General features: G+C 40.7%; 1 protein-coding gene across 5 annotated transcripts in view; it reads left to right on the top strand.

The window, feature by feature from the left end:
* Positions 1-21,024, top strand: part of RMND5A (required for meiotic nuclear division 5 homolog A) — a 69,256-nt gene that overhangs the window by 43,255 nt on the left and 4,977 nt on the right. For 2 of the 5 annotated variants that reach the window (XM_040496837.1, XM_040496835.1), the window contains 5 exons: positions 7,770-7,936; positions 8,595-8,760; positions 11,795-11,897; positions 13,834-13,988; positions 15,416-20,141. In XM_040496837.1, the coding sequence (XP_040352771.1) occupies positions 7,770-7,936; positions 8,595-8,760; positions 11,795-11,897; positions 13,834-13,988; positions 15,416-15,479 (655 nt within the window). In that variant the 3' untranslated portion in view covers positions 15,480-20,141. Of the gene's footprint in view, positions 1-7,769; positions 7,937-8,594; positions 8,761-11,794; positions 11,898-13,833; positions 13,989-15,415; positions 20,142-21,024 lie in introns of those variants that run through there. The other 3 variants (XM_040496832.1, XM_040496833.1, XM_040496834.1) reach the window with 3 other exon arrangements.

The following is a 21,024-nucleotide window of genomic DNA, read 5'->3' as shown; positions in this document are numbered from 1 at the left end:
GGGATGCATTTTTAACTCACTGTGCCCATGCGCTAAGTCTGGTGGAGACGGAGCTATTCTATTAAAAAGAAACCAATTGAGGTGCGCCTGGGTGGCTCAGTGGGCTGAGTGTCTGGCTTCGGCTCAGGTCATGATTTCATGGTTTGTGGGTTTATTTATTAGCAGTAAATAAAAAGCATGTCATATTTAAGAACTTTATTTAAAAAAAATCGCTAATTGGTAGAACTGTGTCGTCCAGCATGGTGGCCACTTGCCTCACATTGCTTTTGGGACTCTTACCAGGCACTGCATTATGGAGAGGCTCAAATTAAAAATGTGCGTGTTGTTTGTTTTGTTTTGTTTTGTTTTGTTTTGTTTGAAGTAAATTAAATGCGTAACACTATAGTTTGTATTTAAAAACAAATTTTGTTTTTAACGTTTATTTATTATTGCGAGACAGAGACAGAACATGAGCATGGGAAGGGCAGAGAAGGGGGAGACATAGAATCCAAAGCAGGGTCCAGGCTCTGAGCTGTCAGCACAGAACCCGACCCAGGGCTCGAACTCACAAACCAGGAGATAATGACCTGAGCTGAAGTCGGATGCTTAACCAAGCCACCCAGGCGCCCCTGTATTATTTTTTAAAATAGCATGTAAGAAGGACAAAGATTCACACCAGTCTGAGATGAGTAAAATGTTAGTAGTTCCAGTGATGAACTCAGTCCATATCTGAGAAACTGCCATTTGCAAATATTTCAGAAAAGAAATGTTAAGCTATTCTTTTTGGTCTCTAAAGCAAAGTTATAGGATTCTTAACCTTTTTTTGGCTGAACTTTGATTTTTTTCATTTTTGCCATTCTCCGAATTTTTTAAGCACTTGATTTGGTCACCAATAACATTGAGCCAAGTCCACGTCTGTGGAGTAAATAAACGTCATTCATTTCACTGAACTTAAGCTTGTACACCATCCCCGCCCCTCCCGCCCAAGAATATAGCCCTAGAGGAGAACAGAAAAAGAATATATTTGTAAGTCTTTTAAAAATTTTCTGAAAGGTTGTAGTGGAGTGTCTGTGGGAATTGGCAAGAGATATTTTTCATTATTACCAGAAATAGACACCAACCCAGATTGGCAAAATTATAAGAGGAGTGAGGTAAATAGATGAGGCTGTCAGTTAGGTTCCTGGGGGACAGCAGCTAACTGTGAAGGTGGGATCTTGTTTTAATTATTTTTGGAATAACATGGAAATTCTAAATATGGAGCTAACAATGTGCCAAGTCTTTTCAGAGGCCTGACAGTTAGGATAATTAATGCTTAATGCTTTGTGGGATAATTGTGTGGAGTGGGTTGCTTCTAACTTAGTCACCTAAGTCAGTAGTATTGTTTTGGGGTCTTTTTATGGAAGAGGCACAAAAGGTCTCTTTATTAGGGAATGGAGTGGCAGTGAACAGAGATAATTGTGATATCAGTGACCTTACTGGGTGCCTTTTAGCCCTTTTGGGGGGGTTGTCTACAGTGTCTTTTTTTTAAATTTTTTAAAATGTTTATTTTTGGGGGGCGGGGGAGGACAGAACAGGAGACACAGAATCCAAAGTAGGCTCCAGGCTCTGAGCTGTCAGCACAGAGCCTGACATGGGGGTCGAACCCACAAGCCATGAGATCATGACCTGAGCCAAAGTTAGACACTTAACCCACTGAGCCACCCAGGTGCCCCTACAGTGTCTCTTTAAATTAGGAATAGTTGTAAAGCTCATGGTGCTCTCAATAATCCACATAGGAGATTTGGGATCAGAATTTTTTTTTAACAAATCACAGTGAAGTTACAATTGGATGTTTAGTTGGCTTTTTGGTTGTGTATCGTACTAGTTGTTTTCTTTTAAAAATTAAAAATCAAAAGTTTTCTGCTGGAAATGCCATTATCTAGAAAATAGCATTCTATTTCTTAACATCTCAACTATTTTTTTGTATGTGTCTTATATTGCTTTATAGGCAGTGGGTTAAGTTTTGGGGGCCAATTATATTTCGTGCTTTTGTAGTTTCCTGTGCTTTGGATTTGGTTATTACCAGGTTAATTAAGGCTCTGACGGTCTTCTACTTCTTATTCCTGCTCAGGGAAGCAAATACCCAAGTGAATATTCAATGTGAACTTCTAGCTACAAAAACTTGAATGTTTTGAAGAGGATTAACTGATACATGGATATCATCATATTCCCACACAGTTGAGACTATAAAAACCAAAGCAGCACTGAGTATTACATGGAAGCGCCCAAATAATTCTTGTCTTTTAAGTATAATTTTCTTATTAAAAATAATGACTTTGAAGAACCATTAGAGTTCATTCATTCAGTAAATACAAATTAAGTTGCTTATTATTGAGTATCTATTTGTGCCCATCTCTGTGCTCAGCGCTTTAACTAGCCCCCTTGTTCGATGCCCACAACCCTTTGAGGTACCCCCATTTTACAGTAAGGAAACAGATTTTAGAGAATTGAGTAACAGTTGCCCAAATTCACACTGCAGAGCTAAGATTAAAGTCCACGCATAGTTGACTCTACTAACCTGTATTCTTTATCAGTATACCCCATTCAGAGTAGGCAGGGTGTGCCAAGATGAGCAAGACAGAGTCCCTGCCTTATAAAAGACCAGAAACTATCCTACAAATGTGAGATGAGCCATGTGAGAGGTTCAGATACAAAGGACATCAAGAGTTCTGTGGCTGCAGAGATTATTTAGGAAAGTTGTAGAAAATGTGGCAATTGAGCCTGGCCCTTGAGTTTTTCTGCTCTATTCTCAGCTACTCACTTTGTGTTTGATTGTTCGTTTGCAAAAAATTAACCAGCACCTCCACTGGGAGGTAGGATCATGGCTTCTCACTGCACAAAGCAAACAGGTCTTCCATCTAGACCAGCTTTCATTCACTTGGACACATCACTCTTGATGGTAATGAAGTTTGCTAGATCAGGTTATCTGAATGTGTTAGGTTCAGATGTCAGGTTCTTGGCCTGAACCTCTGTCTCCATTCTAGTCTCATTATTTTCCTCCTCTAATTTGTCACACCACATGACAAACACCGCTAATTTCTCCTATTGGCCAACCACTTCTTGCTCCTGCTGACACCCACCCCTGTGCTGCTTAAGAAAAGTGGAGGGGCAGGGATCTTGGTGAGAAAAAGAAAACTAACCTAATTTTCTTTCTTTAAGAGTTGTGCCGTAGTGGGGGCGCCTGGCTGGCTCAGTTGGTGGAGCATGCGGCTCTTGATCTCAGGGTCGTGAGTTCAAGCCCCACATTGGGCATGAAGCCTACTTTAAAAAGAGTTGTGCCATAGACACGTGGACTTGCTTATTAGTTCTTCAAACATTGCATCTTTCTCCTTTGTGCCACTCTGGGCCTTCTTGGTTTTTATAAAGTTGGGGTGCCTCAGTGGCTCAGTTGGTTAACCTTCTGACTGCAGCTCAGGTCATGACTTGCCGTTGTGAGTTCGAGCCCTGCATCAGGCTCTGTGCTGACCGCTCAGAGCCTGGATCCTGCTTCGAGTTCTGTGTAAACTGTAAGTAATTGCATAAGCTACAAACCTTACTCCCAAATCACCACATAAATAACAAATCACCACATAAATAACAGATGTGCATCTTGATCACAGCCAACCACATCACTTCTTCCAAGTCTGTCAGTGATTGGTCACCACACATTCGTTACCCCTCAGCAAGCGTGTAGTTGTCTTGCCTCCTCATCCCCCAGAGATAAACACGTGCAACATATTACAGAAATGGATTTTTGAAAGAGGAGCTTGGTCAACAAAGATGAATTGCTAGAAGTGAAATTGCACGTGATTAGAAAGAGTTGAGGGGCGCCTGGGTGTCTCAGTCGGTTAAGAGTTCAACTTCGGTTCAAGTCATGATCTCACAGTTCGTGAGTTTGAGCCCCACATCAGGCTCTGTGCTGATGGTTCAGAGCCTGGAGCCTGCTTCGGATTCTGTCTCTCTCTCTCTCCCCACTGCCCCCTGCCCCCCACTCACACACACTCTCTCTCTCTCTCAAAAATAAATAAACATTAAAAAACAAAAAAAAAGTTGAAAATGCCATCGACAGAGCGGAGCCAGGATGAGATGCAGGCCTGAACAAAGTCATGATAGAAGCCGTACTGAAAAAAGCACTATGAATGTGAAAAATCAAGGTAGAGCCACTTTGACATTCTTTCATTTAAATTGCACTAGGAACGGAAAGCTGCTTATGGTTTAAAAGGAATGTTTACTTCTACTTTGGATTGCAATTTTTTTTTTTTTTTAAAAAAGGTTAGTTTGGCCATGTGGCAGTTGGCCGTATTGAAAGAAAACAGTAATTATAAGGAGATTGAAGAAGAACTTTACTGCCAAAGATGGTTTCATCAATTCAGAAGTCATCATGAACTGGCTAACGTTTAGCTCTCTGGGGAGGCTGCTAGTGTAGATAAAAATGCTGCTGTGAAATTTGTACCCAGATTCCAGAGATTAGTTAAGGCAGATGTTCTGATTGTCAAGGAAGGCAATCATTAAGAACTTCAAGCACAAAAGATACAGGATCATGAAGTGATCATGAAGGAGATAAGGGATAGATGAATTCATTTATATGAGACACCACAAGAGTGTGATTTTAAAACCCATGTTTACCTGGCCAGTCAACTGTGGCCAAGGAATTGGGGTCAGGACAATACAAATGTGGGTGCCTGGAGGTATGAGGGAGAGGTGCTATAAGGCAAGGTTTTCACCTTAATGCTTACTTACATATGTTTACACGTTTGAGAGCAGAGATCCTTAGTGTAGAAAATGACATTTTGCCAGGAAGGGAGAAGCTTAGAAATGGTTAATCTAATGCTTTGCTTTGTGAGATTTAGGCTTAATATAATATTCAAAAGTTAAGTGAAGATAATACATTGTTTCAAGACAGAAGGTCAAGAAATGTAATTTAAGAAATACATGACAACTTGTATTCTGTGAATTTGGAGTTTGCATTTTCCCCACATTTCTCCAGCTCCTTTTTGTAATGAAATAGCTATTTACTTTTCCTGAAAATTTCTTGGTGGGCCTGGGGGTTAGGAACTAGCAATGTTAGCTTTTTTTCTGATTATTTTGTAGCCTTGTTTATAGCTAAATTTGAAAGTGAGTAAAAATAAGTGATAAATTAGGAACTACATTGTCCAGTATTTAAATACCTCTCCAAGTTAAATGGGTTACATATATATATATATATATATATATGTGTGTGTGTGTGTGTGTGTGTGTATATATGTATATGTATATATATATATATATATATATATATATAGTTTGCAGAGCTTAAAATCATAATTCATGGCTTGGATTACTTTTAGGAAATGTAATTTGCAATTACTGTTAGCTTTTTTGATTAAAAAAGAAGTTAAGAATTTCGTTTACTTTTGCATTTGCTTAAAAAGTTACTGCCTTCTTAACTGAAAGTAATTTTGTAAAACGTAGGACAGCATAGACTGTGTTAGTCACTGTCCTCTGGACCACCGTTATGTCCTCCCATTATTTCTGGCCTCCTGGTGCTGCTCTGAGAGTTGATGCCCTGGTCTGGGTTGTTGTAGCCCATGCACCATAACAGTTGGTGAACAATGCATGCAGTCCAGCTTCCCTGGAATCATTACCATTAAAGATTCTTGTAACTGGGAGTTATTTTTTCCTAGACAGGACAATTTTCCCCACCTTTAATATTATATCCTGAAAATCTGCCTGTGAAAATGAAATAGATTTTTTCCTTTGTGAATTGCCTACGTAAGGACTTTGCCCTCTCTGTTGACTTTGTTTATTAAAATTTGTAGTTATTCTCTATTAGTTCCCTTCTTGGACTCTGTAGACTCTTACACATGTACCTCATATCAGAAACAGAAAACAAGTAGCTTGCTGCCTCTCCTTCCTTGTTAGTAGGAAAACACACTCATGATTTTATGAGTGAGGGGTGTAGGATAAACTTTTGGTAAGCAACATGATTTAAATGTACTGCTTGGCCAAGTGTCTATAGATAGATGGATAAAGAAGATGTGGTGTATACACATAATGAGATATTACTCAGCCATAAAAAAGAATGAAATCTTGCATTAGCAACCATGTGGATGGAGCTGCAAAGCCAAATAGACAAATACCATGCGATTTCACTCATGTGGAATTTAAGAAAACAGACAAGCAAAGGAAAAAAGAGAAGCAAACCCAGCAACAGACTTTCAACTGTAGAGGACAAACTGATGGTTTCCAGAGGGGAGGTGGGTAGGGGGGATATGTGAAATAGGTGAGGGGGTTAAGGAGGGTAGTTGTTATGTTGATCACTGGGTCATGTATGGAAGTGTGGAATCATTAGATTGTATACCTGAAACTGATACAACACTGTATATTAACTATACTGGAATAAAAATAAAAATAAATGTACTCCTTGGAACTGGAAATCATGAAGGTCCCTGACAAGCTAGATATTGCCAGACGCTCAATACTTTTGGTACTGGCGGTTGGCGTTGGGCATTCATGAAAGATCGCTGCCAAAAGTACGTTGCTGGTGTCAGCAGGATTTATCTCAGACTTGGTGTTGCGACCAGGCAAGGTTTCAAAGCTTACTTAAATTTAAGTAAATATTGCCAAAGTCTAAGTGATGAATATAGTTTTAAAATATTTTTAGCAAGAACCTTGATTTTGAAGTCACAGAAGCTTCATGTTTGGACTCTAAGATGTGGATGCATCAACAGGTTGATTAGAATACCCATGTGCATGTAGAACCCTTTTAGGGTAGGATCCTGTAACAGTAGAGTTCTGTGAAGTCTAATCCCATTCAACTGATCATTATGAGGAACCTGAAACATTTTACTTTTGTAGTTTGCAGAGCTGCTCCGGGTTTATAATCATACCCAGTTCACGTTCCATTGGTTCTTGGTGAAATGAGTTAGAATATTTGTCCAACTGAAAGTCAGATGAAAAATACGATATGGCTCCTACATCTTAATCTGTTTAAAGAGATAAAGTAATGCTTCCTTACCATTTGATTGCAAAATTGATTTTAACAGCTGGTTGGTACACTTTTCTGCCTAGTGCCCACCTGGAGTGGTAGACCCAGCTCAACATTGGTTATCCCAACTGTGTGTACTGGAGAGTCCTGAGTCCCTGTACTTTGGATCTTTCAGAATTGGATATTCTTTCCTTCATTAGCAGTATGTTTGTACAAATCATTATGGCACAGTGTGATATAAATGTGATATGTATGTAGTTTTATCTGCCGGATTAGACTGAAAACACCTTGAGGCACAAATAACCTTGTTTGCTGTTTTTAATCTCAAAGTGTGCAGCACAAAATCTTGTGCCCCCAAAAAGTCTAAAAATAGATGGTTCCCATTCAGAATCTTATGATTCATTTATAAATATGCCATGCCAGTTTAACAGGAAAAGAGTAGTGGATACGGGCAATTGAGTAGTGAATCTCATGGCTGACACCTGCTTCAAAGTGGGCCTTGTACAAGTTCCAAATATATCCTGTGACTCATCAGAGTCTTGTCTTGGTATAAAACCTTACTAAATATTTAATTGTCATCTGACTTACTATTTTTATCTTACTTTCACTAGCTGAAGTGTCTCTTTGGGTGTAGTTATGTTTATTTTCTTTACAAAAGTCTCTGGGCCAAGGGATTGATGTTACCACTGATTTCCACAAGATGGCAGACCAGACCCTTTTTTGTGTGTTGTTAGGTTTCAAAGAATTTTTGACACTCTTTGCCGGCTCTTAATTACTGTTAAAATCTTTTCTGCTTTTCCTTTAGATGGGCAGTATCAAACCGAGAAATGCTCATAGCCCAAAACAGTTCCTTGGAATTTAAACTACACAGACTGTATTTTATTAGCTTGTTAATGGGCGGAACTACGAATCAACGAGAAGCATTACAATATGCTAAAAATTTTCAGCCATTTGCCCTAAATCATCAAAAAGGTGAGTCTAGAGTCAAATGTTTTTAATTGGAACAGACCTATAGCCACCACTGGGATTTAGGTTTATCTTAAGGAGATCTAATACCAATTTGCTAAGGAACTAAAATAATTGTAGATGTTAATCGCTTAGATTATTATTAGATCGCTGAGTGGACCTAGAACAAAAGTAAAACATTGAAGCCTCTTGGATTCAAAGTCAGAAAGAGACATTGCATTTTGGGGATTCTGTATGTAAGAGATAGGAGAAAGAGCAGGCAGGCATGCCACCACAAAGTGTCCAAGGTGGCAGCAGTGACACCGAATGTCAGTGTGGGAGTCCTGGCCAGTTCTACAGCCAGAAATGTTTGGTGGCCCCATTTACAACGTTATCATTACTCATCTAGATAATGGTAGTTACACTATGCTGTGTATAAGAGTAAAGTAACTTGAAGTTCGTATTCAGTGTTTTCCTTTTCTTCCCCTTTCTCTCAATGCTGTTTCTTTGATTTACAGTGAAGGGATAAACCAAGCTTAAGGACCAGAATTTTAAAAGACATTGTTAATAACTTAGGCTATGTCAGTTGGGGGAATTTTTGCCTTTCTCAGCTTCCCACCCCCACGTCAGCCCCTGTTTCAGGAGTGCTCATTCATACCTCCAAATTGTCACTGGTTTTGTTTAGACATTCAGGTTTTGATGGGAAGCCTTGTGTACCTGAGACAAGGGATTGAGAACTCACCATACGTTCACCTACTTGATGCAAACCAGTGGGCTGACATCTGTGACATCTTTACTCGGGACGCCTGTGCCCTCCTGGGACTCTCGGTGGAGTCCCCTCTCAGCGTCAGGTATGGAAATGGGTCCTGATTTGAAATATGCACTGCTTGCTTTAGTTTTTCTTAATTTCCTGTCTCGCTTTTGAAGAGAACGTTTGTCTTTCTAAAGAAGAGTACGGTTGGTATTTCAGGAGATCATCACAATTGGTGATGAAACAGTCTTAGAGCAGTGTCATCTGTGAACCTCTGGGGGTCACCCAGAGCCTTTTTCACTGTGCCGATATTTCCACAGATGGTGCAGCAACAGTGGTGTATTAAACTGCTTGAGCCTTAGCTCGCAGATCAGAGCGGTCCCAGACTCCTAAAGGACTTGGCATATTCCCCACACATCATATTTCACCACACACTTGCAGTTTAAGACACACTAGTTTTACTTAAGACTGTTCTAAAAAAAAAAAAAGATTGCTCTTGACAAAACATTTAAAATTATTAGTTTTATTACATCTTCACCTTTGAGTACACACCTTTTTAATATTCTGTGTGACAAAGTGGGAAGTTCTCATAAAGCACTTCAACTTCAAGCCAAAGTATCTTCTTGTCTCAGAAAACACCTGTGTATGTTGCTTGATTTTTATCAGCCAATACACTAGTTGTTGTTGTTTTTTAATTTTTTTAACTGTTTATTTTTGAGAGAGAGAGAGTGTGTGTGTGTGTGTGCGCGCGCGCGTCTGTGCGTGCAAGTGGGGGAGGGTCAGAGAGAGGGAGACACAGAATCTGAAGCAGGCTCCAGGCTCTGAGCTGTCAGCACAGAGCCTGATACGGGGCTTGAACTCACGGGACCATGAGATCATGAGCTGAGCCAAAGTCGGGACGCTCAACCAACTGAGCCATCCAAGTGCCCCCACTAGTTGTTTTTTTCACGAAATAGTTCTTTCTTGAAAAAAATCACTACAGCTGGGTCCCCTGGGTGGCTCAGCTGGTTAAGTGTCTGACTTTGGCTCAGTTCCTAATCTCACAGCTCGTGGATTCAAGCCCTGCATCGGGCTCTGTGCTGATGGTTCAGAGCCTGGAACCTGCTTAGGATTCTGTGTCTCCCTCTCTCTCTGCCCCTCCCCTGCTTGTGCTCTGTCTCTCTCACTCTCAAAAATAAACAAACATTAAAAAAAAAAAAGAATCACTACAGTTAATTACACTTAGGTTTTTGGCAGCTGTTTTTTCACATGTATGAAGTGAGCCTGTCATGTCAAGGAAAGCAACTGACTATATCTTTTTGTATCTTTTAAATTCATGAGTTTAAGCTAAGATAGCAATTTTGGAAAACTTGTATCTGCCACTGTGGGCATGCAGCTTCCCAATACTGTTCTTTCTCCTTGCCTCCTTTTCCTTCCTTCCCTTATTTATCTGAGAGAGAGCATGCAAGCGAGTGCACAGGTGAGTGAGGGGCAGAGAGAGAGAATCCCATGCAGGCTTTGTGCTGACAGTGCTCCTGCAGTGGGGCTTGAGCTCACCCAGTGTAGATTTGGAACTCATGAACCGTGAAATCATGACCTGAGTTGAGCCAAAGTCAGATGCTTAACTGACTGAACTGCCCAGGGGTCCCTTCCCAATACTTTTCTGATGAGATTGGTGATATTAATGAATTTGATTTTTTTGAGATTGTGTAATGAAATGTGTTAACACTTAGAAGATCTTAATTCACTGTGATCTTATAAAATCGTGCATGAGTAAAAGATTCATTCACAGTGTGAGACAGACAATTGGATTTTAATGTAGCAGGAAACAAAAAAATTCAGTGGCAAGGATTCACTCCACTCTGCAACTAACCTTTAAGAATCTACTACTTGTTGAGTTTTGGTGTGGCATTAAAGGAATATCACAATTATCTGAAAAGGCAATTAAATTACTGCCTGTCTGTTTAAAGCCAGATTTTTTTCCCCATTTATTTAAATCAAAAGAACACATTGCAACAAATTGAATGCAACAGAAGATATAAGAATCTGTCTTCTATAAAGCTAGGCATAAAGAGATTTGTAAAAATGTAAAACAGTGCCAGTCTTGTCACAATTTTTGGATTGGAAAATACGGAGTTTTTGTTTTGTTTTGTTTTTTGGTAAGAATGTTATTTATAACGTGATATATTTATTATTTTAAACAAATTGATATTTTTTAAATGTGTCAGTTTTAATTTCTAGTACAATAATATAACCCACAGAAACAAATGCCTTTGAGATTCTTAATATCTAAGCATGTAAGTGGGTCTTGAAAACAAGAAGTCGATGAACCTGTTTAAGAAAATAACTTCTTTAGCTCTCCTATTTATTTAATGCCTCAAGTGTTTTAGATCCCTGCTATGTGCCAGGCATTGTATGAGCTACAAAGGTGAACAAGGTACCTTCTGCCTTCCGTGGGGTGTTCCAGCTGAGCATAGGAGACACTGAGGCAGTTTGTTATAATGCATGAGCAGGCTGCAGGTCAGGTTCTCTGGGGGAACAGAGTGTGAAATGGTGGAGATGACACGAGGGAGGTTTGTTAGGATGAGCCCCCGTGGCAGAATGAAAGCAGCAGGATTAGGGTAAGTTGGACTGCAGAGTAGTCGTATCAGAGGCCTCAGCACATCCCTGAGGAGCTCTGGCGCCATGGTGGGCCTGTGCAGCTGTTCCAAATTAGGGCGACAAGCTGGGCTTCTGTATCCTCACCCAGAGCAGTCATCAGATGTGACCCTGATCAGGTGACTTGCTTCAACTGAGGGCAGTCCTGAAGAGGGACTCGGCTGAGAGACGACTGTGAGCATTTCTGGGTCTGAGAAATGAGCACTTCTGCCCTGGACAGGGGCATCCTGGTCTAGGGTCTAGAAGGAGGCTGAGCAAGAAACTGTTTCAGGATATCGTTAATGACTGATAAGCAGAGCCCATTGAATCTGGTGGTTTTGTAAACTGTGAAGGTTTTTGTTTTTTTTTTTCTTGGCACTGATTTAACAAAGCAGAGGGCACTGTGCCCTGTCCAATGGCCAGGACCCTGTGCACATGGAGTCTGGAGGGATTGATGTTTCCTGGGACCAAGCTGTCTGACACCTGGCCTGGCACTGACATTTCCTCTTCTCTCCCAGTTTCTCAGCAGGTTGTGTGGCACTGCCAGCGTTAATTAATATCAAAGCCGTGATAGAACAGAGGCAGTGCACAGGAGTTTGGAACCAGAAAGATGAATTACCTGTGAGTTCCACTTTCTACCGTTCTCTGTTTTTTCCTGCCATGAGAAGAACATGGATGCTAAGAGTTTAAAATCCCTGTTTTGCCTTTTAACGAGAGAACACCGTTGTAGCCGTTCAGCCAGGATTCTTGTATGTCATGTGTAGACATGATTAAAAACAATAGAAATGGGGAGCTAGTACATTTTGGAGGCGCTGGAGTTTCTGGTTTTTAATTTTGAAGTAGAAAAAAACGAATACAATTTTGACGTAGAGAGCTAGTGAAGGAAGACATCACAGGTGTGCGTGGCGTCTGTACTGTGGCACGCAGTGTGTTCTGCAGGGCCCTGGAGAAACCACTCGGACTACGGTTTTTTAAAATAGAAGAGCGGTGAGTCAACTGGTTGAATTTAGTTTTGTGTTAAGCATCGATATTTATGAAATCATGAGTTTGTGCTGAATCAAAATAAGCACAGAGCTGCTAAAATAAAGGTTGTCCCTGGTACACGTGCAGTCCTCAGCGGCCCTTCAGTGCTGCGTGTCCACTGCTCTCCAGGCCATGATTTTAAACATCACCTCTAGTCACTTGCCAACCCTATTACTTCTCTAAGCAGTAGTTTGTGGTACCTTCCTTCCCTTTCTGGGGCTGTTAAAGACTAGAGATAACATTGGTATGCTTAGAATAACATGGGACACATAGTAGGGACTCCAGCTTTGCTGCTGTAGGAGTTATGACATGGAGTGGCAAAGGTCATTGTATGTGACCTTTGACAGTAAGCACTAAAACTTGGACTGCAGTTATCATGCCTGTCACGGTTGTGTCACGGACCCTAAAAGGCTAAATACGCTTTTGGCTTTTGCTTTTTGTCTGCCACGCCTGTGCACAGGTTTATCCACAGTCACCTTCCAGCTGGTAACTGTCGGTTGGCTGCCCCAGCTCCTCCTCAGAGATCTGTTTTGATTAAAGACACAGATGCATTCCCAGTCTGAGTGTGGTCAGGACACAGGCAGCACCCCTCCTTGACTGTTGCTTATTTGAACAAGTGAAAAGAACTTGAGCCTTCACTTGCTTTGCTGAGGAAGGTGCCTGCAAGAATCTGGCAGCTTCCCAGCTGTGCTACGTGCATCTCTGACATTTGTGCATGAGCACAGAGCACGCTGAAGTCTGAATTCACCTGACATCTGTGTGTTGGGGTAGTAAAGCAATGGGAGGTGATGATCGGACCATTATTTCTCAGGATTGTTCTGTTACACTTGGTCAACATTCTTGAAAGAGTCTGGGTAATAGACTTTATATTGATAACCATTTTGGAAGGAAAGAAAACAGAAAGAACTGACGTTTGTGGAGCCCGCTGTCGTGTGCCAACCATTGTGCTAGGTGATTTCATAGCTTCTGTTTGTTTCATTCCCTGTGAAGAGAAATGACTGGTACACCTACCATGGCTCTGATGTACAGATTGTGAGAGGTCTTGCTGAACTTGAGCTTAAAGTCCTTGTTTCAGGTAGTTTCTCTGGACCATTATACACAGAACATGGGAAACTCAGATCTGAACCTTGCATAAAAGTAAGCCTTGTTTATTCTGTCTTTAAAGGAATTATTACACTGAATTTTACCACCTACCTGAGTGTGCTGCAAAACAGGGTTTCTGGTGGGCTTTGCTCTTAGGGTATATCTATTCTGACAGATTTTCAGGAGTGTTCGACATCTAGAGCATTGCCTTCCTTTGACTCCTCAGACATCAGAATTTAGTTTGAAAAGTAGTGTTATAAATAATCTTGAAGGTTAATTAGAATTATGAAGTAAGGCTTGAATCCCTAAGACTGCCTGTCTTTGAGGTAAGAGTGCTGTAAAAAGATACATTTGGATGAGTAGACTGATAAATGTTTTTGCTTCCCAGTGCATATTGACATGTAGATGGTTTTCCGAGACGTAACTTGAGCCTTTTTACTGTTTTTTGAAGATTGAAGTGGACCTTGGTAAAAAGTGCTGGTATCACTCTATATTTGCCTGTCCCATTCTTCGTCAGCAAACAACAGATAACAATCCACCCATGAAATTGGTCTGTGGTCATATTATATCAAGAGATGCCCTGAATAAAATGTTTAATGGTAGCAAGTAAGTGATTTTTTAAATGTTGGTAAAAAAATTTTCTTTTGAAACTTAGTGGGAAGGTGGTATCTGATGTTTTTTCTTTTCTTTTCTTTTCTTTTCTTTTCTTTTCTTTTCTTTTCTTGTCAGTCTTTTTATTTGTTCATGAATTTGATGATTAGATTTATAAGCATGATCTTTAACTCTTAACTTTTGGGTAGGCAGTACATTGTCATTTCCCCCCTGCCTTTACACACATGGTAACATACCCTATATGGTACTCAAGTTTGCTTTTTTTACTTAATGATGTATTTTGAAGGTCTTTTATATGCTACAGAAAGAGCCCTCATTCTTTTTTTAGAGCTGCAGAGTATTCTACCATATGGAAATGTGATAATTTATTTAACCAATTCCCTATCAATGAACATTTAAATGTTTTGTTGTTGTAAAGAGAATTACTTTATCTACATGTGATATATAAATTGTAGACTTGGAATTGCTAATTCGCAGGGTATATACATTTATAATTTTTATACTCATACTGGGCCCAACTTATAATAAAAAGAAAAAAGGCACAAAAGCCTATTTCTAGCTTAGGCAGTTAGAACATTTTTCATTGGAGTTCACTTGAGACCTGTATGGTAAAGTCTTTCTTTTTTTTTTTTTTTTTAATTTTTTTTTTTTCCAACGTTTATTTATTTTTGGGACAGAGAGAGACAGAGCATGAACGGGGGAGGGGCAGAGAGAGAGGGAGACACAGAATCGGAAACAGGCTCCAGGCTCTGAGCCATCAGCCCAGAGCCTGACGCGGGGCTCGAACTCACGGACCGCGAGATCGTGACCTGGCTGAAGTCGGACGCTTAACCGACTGCGCCACCCAGGCGCCCCAAAGTCTTTCTTTTAAAAGAAAGTCTTCACATGTAATGAAGCTATCTGTGCCCTTCCCAGACCATGCAGCAACCCTGGTGGTGCCGGTGGGTGGTGACTAGACCGTGCTGGTTCTGGGCGTTGTTCTTGGTAGGCAGCAAGCCTTCTAGGCTCAGCCGCTGGCATTAGATTTGCTGCACTTGAGTGGATTGTGTGACCAGTCCATTTGAAGCTTGTTCAAAGACAGGCACAGCCTAAACTTTGGAGGAGGAAAATTGGGCTTACTTTTGAAACTGCAAGAGCAATTTTCAAAACCGTTGTCTTTGTTTTGTTTACAAAACAGTTTTCACTCATTTCCACTGAAGAAAAGCCTTCAGTTTAGCATCTGGCTTGATTGGTATTTATTTGTGACCCTTCAGAGCTTGGCTGGTGTAATAAGGGAAAGCACAGTTAACCCTCAAAACAAAATACAGACGTGAGTGTGTGGAGAGTGTGTGACTGTTAAAGACATTGACATTCCGTAGAGGAAATTGAATGCTCAGTACTGATCCTGTTCCTTGATTCAATGTTTTCTTTCTTGTCTTTAGATTAAAATGTCCATATTGTCCAATGGAACAAAGTCCAGGAGATGCCAAACAGATATTTTTCTGAAGAGATAACTTTAATTTGCGATTTGTAAGTGAAACTGAATTGTGGCGCATTTCAGAAGAGAACGTTCCATTTAATGCAGCTAACTGAGGACTCCCGTGTTTATATAAGCTAATGCTCCAGAAACTTTGCCAACATTTTAGTGTACACACACTGAGGGGAGTGCTCCAGACGAATATTATCATAGGGCTTTATTATATTCTTGGTCTTCATTTTTGATCAAGTAAATACACCAGCAGTTGTCATTCAATGCAGGTTTTTGTACTTAATTATATGGTGATTTTTTTACTTTTTAAGAGCAGAAACAGAAATCAACCTCCCTGCCATGTGTTTAATATTTCTCCTGCTTTTACTTTAGTCATTTCTTGATAATTGTAAGGTTTGAGAATGTTTGTGAAAAAAGTTTTACTTCCTGTTATGTATACAAAATTAAATGAAAATTCTTCAGAAAAAGTTTGAAAAACTGAATTGTGGTTATAAAACTAATTTGCATTTGTTTTGCTTAAGGAAGAAAGCTGTGATAGATGCCCAGTTTGCTTTTTGGTGTTTTCCTCTGCTCCAGCTCTCCCCGAGAAGTTAGCAGACCTGCATTTGAGCTCTGCTTGTAGCCCCAGTGGGCTGCCTGTTTCTGATTCCATCATGAATTTAGCAGGTTGGTGTGAGAAGTCTTCCACTAGAACAGAGTGGAAGGAGTACTCGTGTTTCTTTGCTTTTATTGCCAAGAGGTGCTTGTTTTAAAAGGTGTGTTCAATAAAATGAAATTCTGAAGTTAGAGGTGTTCTTAAGTTAATATTTGCTCTCTTGGTCTTGGTAGCTCTATTCTCTGAAATCTGCCTTCAGGACTCGGCTGTCTGTCTCTTTGTATATCATTGCAGACACAGTGTTGTGTGTGTGTATATATATATATATATATGTGCACCGGCATCAAACATTGTGTCCCTGGAAGGGAAGAAGCATGTTCCAGTCCTAAAATGCAGTTACCAGACTCATTACTTTAAATCCTTAAAGTTAGAAGTTAGCATATTTTCTGTAGTGCAGAATATGTTTATTGCTGTTTTTGTATTTGAATAGTATACCGTTCAATGCCTCTCTTCTGCAAAGTGTATCATCTCATTGACTGTGAATCTGTATATTATTCTAATGGATACAGATAATGATCTTTTCTCTTGTGAGGTATCTTCGTTTAATGCACTGTCCAGAAATAGCCATGTGTAAGAGTCTTTATATGATGAACGAACTACATGGAAAGGACTTCTTTGGACATACTTCTGACTTAAGCACGTTAAGTCAGTTTGACTTAAGCGCGTTAAGTCAGTTCATTACAAGAAGAATGTTCTGTGGAAATCACCAAATATTTTGCAACTTTACTTCATCTGACGTGGAACTGAACGTCAATATAGGAAAACTTTGATGAGAAAATGGAGAAAGAAGAAAACACAGAAGTAAAGAGGACTGGGACACTTTGTGTTTTAAACTGCAGATTGGTTTCTTCCGCAGGGAGGGAGAAAACAGGTTTGGTGCTGAGTTCACTGGAAAGTGTCAGCATTTGCAGTAGCGTACCAGCCCATACCAGACCAGGTGGTTTGTCCTGAAATGTTTGTCTGGGAGAGCGGGGGTACGTCTAAAGGAAAGGAGTACCTGCAGGAGAACTCTGCTTGACTGCTGTGTGTGGTCAGGCTTCCGGGTGACCGCTTTGGGCAGCGTTAGGCTATCCAGGCACGACGCTTGCTCTGTCCGACCTCAGTCTTGGCCCCACCGGGACTTTAGCCATGTTTCTGCTTTCCTGTTGGAACCCTCCCTAAAATTTCCCCTCTATCCGGTTAAGCAGTGAAGGAAGAGAGCAGAGAGAAGCTCGTTGGACTCCATAACAGAAGGTAGAGAATTCCAGGCAACTCTGGCTGAGGATGTAAAACAGGTTTATGACCTATATTTTCCTTTGAATTAAAATCCAGACGTTGTTTGTTTGTTTGTTTGTTTACTTCTTTTTTCTCACTAGGCCAGATTTAGCTTTACTCACAACTCTTATTCTCACCTTTCCACCTGAAAAACGTATAAAACATTTAGGCTTCACATAAGATTTGTACAATATAGATGTTGCTCTAGAGGCTGGTGGTAAATATTTTGGGGGGCCACACACTTCATATAGTTGGCTCAGGCCACTTTTAAGGACAAAGTGCTCTGTCCCTCTCCCAGTGTTGGGAATCCTATTGACAGTTTTCTATGCAGCTCATGAAACTTTAAAAAGAGCATGCTTTTCACTGAAGCATTGGATTTTACAGTTTCCTGTGTAAGGTCCTTACAGTCCTACTGGGCAGGGTAGGGTCAGAAATTTGAAACTCTTGATTTGACATGAAAACTATGTCTTGTGACCTTTAACTAAAGGCATGGGCTTAAAACATTGGTGACTAAATGGGAAGGAGAGGTGGATTTGACAAGGCCAGACCTTAACCAAAGATGCTGAAATACAACATGTGGTCCTTTCTGCTCTGGAACCCCCTTCACCAGTGGCGTCAGGACCTTATCGCCGAGGCCGTGTAGTCAACAGTGCAGGAGGATGCTCTTCGCCATGCTCTTCCTCTGTTTGCAGAAGGCCATGACAGAGCCAAGGGTTTTTTTTCTAGGCAGACTAATTATAATAATATACATCGAAAACAGAATTGCAGAGTGGTTTCCTCAATTACCTTAGGAACCATTCCATTTATCAGTCACGGACAAAGGCCATGGGACTATGCGAAACCAAGAAAACCTTATTAGAACCTTAGATTCTAATTTAGCCAGAGCGTCTGTGCTTTCAAGTACAGTCTGAAATACGGCGGCTAAGTTTATCTTTCGATCTTTTTCTCCTTTGTGTGATCATCACAAATGCCATTTCTGTCGTTTTGGTGGTGATTCTGTGAGACTTCTAATTCATAAATGAACGGGTATTGGTGCCTCTTGATTTTAAAAATGTTGAAGAGAAGAGCCACCTCATATTCATAGGGTGTGTGACTATTTTGTGAGTGTATGAGCATTTAATTGAAAATAAGAAAGTTATGGAGTTAATCTTTTTTTTTTTTCTTTCTGTAGCAGCTGATGTACACAGAGACACTAAAACCCACAGCACGTCCTGTGGGGAATGAGGATCCTCTTTTCTCTCCAGGCAGTCCCGCAGGCTGTGTAGTTGTTCAGTATTCTTGATGCTGTGAGTTCTTTCCACCTCAGTGGTTCAGCCTTTGGGACAATAGATACTGCAAAAACCAAGAACTCTTGGTTATCCGCACAAGACAAGCTGCTGGTAGACATTAGCCCTCTGGTTTTCCAGCTCAACCTCTGATTAGTGGACTGACAGTCGAGCTGGTCAGTTTGCGTAGTCAGCAGACTCAGGTTATTTTCAGGGAAGGCATGGTTTGGTTAATTTCATCACCAGGATGTGTAAGGTGAAGACACAAACCAAATACCTTTCGTTACTTAACTCTACGTACATTATCCTTGGTAACACTAGGATGCTGTGGTCTTGAGTGAATGTTAGCAAGGAACACACACGTAGAAGGTTTGGTGCTTCATAAGCCTGTCCAGCCGTGGTGGGTTTTATGTGGTACAGTAGTGTTTACTATAAGCAGGTACAAACTTCATGAACTGTTCTTACTGAACTATGATTGAATAGATACCAAAAATAGAATGACACATGTATTTTAATAGCAGATGAGGCAATTAGTTTTAGGGTGAGTTTTCCGCTGTTGATTTTACTTCAGGGGATAGGGAGGGAAGACAGTTTTGTTTTCAAGACCTTTCCCTCTACAGTTGTAAACTGTAGTGAGCATATGCTTCGTTTACTTCCAAAGAGGCAAAAGCAGCTGGAATTGGCTTACGGCACATGCTTTGTTTCATGTTGTGGGTGAGGATTTCTACTCTTATTTTAGCAGTCCCTTCACGTTCTCCAGCAAGGCAGATGTGGGGTTCACTAGGATTTAGTGCCTGATCTTTTCTTTGGGGAAGGGGTGGGAGTGAATGTATTGGGGATGGGAGGGAAGCAGGAGTAGATGGAAGTGTGAGTGCGTGTGCATGTGTCTGAAATTCACCATAGTCCCCAACCTGTGTCTAGCAAGGAACAGGTATTTAATGTATTTTGCTCATGACTGCAGTGTGCATGTATCTTTTTTTTTCTCCTCCGTGTTTTCTAAACTTACACTAAAAGGATTCATTAAATCATCTTGTTCAGATGGCTCAGGATTGTATTTCTTTTGCTTACGCTGTGCTCTTGGGTTCTATAGTATTTCTATAATTATGTAACAAAAATAGTGTTGCACTGTAATCTATCATATAGAGCTATATGTATGGAAAATTTTGATCAGTTTTTTAAGAAATGTATCCTGTTTGCAAAGGCACAATAAAGTTGCATCTTATAGACTATAGGCAATAAAGCTAACAATAAACCTTATTTAACACAAACCATATTCATATTCTCCGTTCATTTGATTTTGGAAAAAAGTCCACTGCATCCAGTAGTTTCAGGGATTTCATTTTGACTTTAAAAGTTCTGCTATACTTAATTTATAAATTTCAGACTGATATAATAGAATTTTGGAAAACTATAACAAATGCTTTGTTAATGTGTGTATTCCTATGTAAAACACATGGCTCCTCCTGTGTATATTTTTAAAAATTAAAGAAATGCACATTTAAAAAGTGTTTTGTGGAACCCGTCTGTATAAATGTGACAGCTGACAGAGGTACGAGGGCAGGGGAGCATGGAGGCGTCAGTTGTAAGAAGAGGACACTGCTGCCTGTGTTTGTGAAGGGCCTGCATGCCAAGAATTTAAGAGAATCTCTTTGTCTCCATCCCATCCTGTTCTGTGCCATAGCAGTGTAAGAAGAGGAGGTGGCCGGTCACCATCCCAATTCCTAGGGCAGGCTCACATCAGTGTTTGCAGGCTCCTGTGCCCTGTGCATAGCCGGGACCCTTTGACGGGAGTGATCAATTGCGTGTCACCTGGAAGAGGAGCCCTGAGACAGCTGTATTCGGGCTGTTGGTAGAGTGGGGCACGCACGGTCGGCATTGCCAGGGAGAAGAAGCAGGCTCAGTTGTCTATCCTGTTCAGTGATGAGCTAAGGTGGTAGAGGCCAAGGATCCTTGTGTGCTGCTTTTGTGTATTTTTTAAGACTCATTCTTACGGGAGATTTCAGAATGTTTCCTACTTGGGAACAAGTGGGTCCTCGCTTGGGTCCCACCCCGTTGCATTTGGAGCTAGTGGCTCAGGTGGTATATAGGTGAGGTCTGGCCAGCTCGGCCAAAGAGCTCGCCACCTACCCCTGCAACGTGTGGGGCTCTCTAGGACTCAAAAGTGGAGTTTCCAGCAGCGTCGACATCACCCGAGAGCTTGTGAGAAAGGCAGAATCTCAGGCCTCAACCCAGATCTGAATCAGAATCTGCACGCTTGTGAGAGAACTGGCTTCCCTTACGAGGAGCCTCTCGGATGCTCCCTATTTTCTGAGGTAAGGATCACGCCCACTGGGCAAAATTTACCCTTTTCTTGATGATTAAGACTTGAATCCTCAAGAAAAGTTAAAT

This window comes from Herpailurus yagouaroundi, unplaced genomic scaffold, assembly GCF_014898765.1.
Source record: "Herpailurus yagouaroundi ecotype Mexico unplaced genomic scaffold, PumYag 188, whole genome shotgun sequence".
Taxonomy (NCBI): Eukaryota; Metazoa; Chordata; class Mammalia; order Carnivora; family Felidae; genus Herpailurus; species Herpailurus yagouaroundi.
The sequence above is the reverse complement of the archived record's forward strand: the minus strand, read 5'-3'. Positions and strand labels throughout refer to the sequence as shown.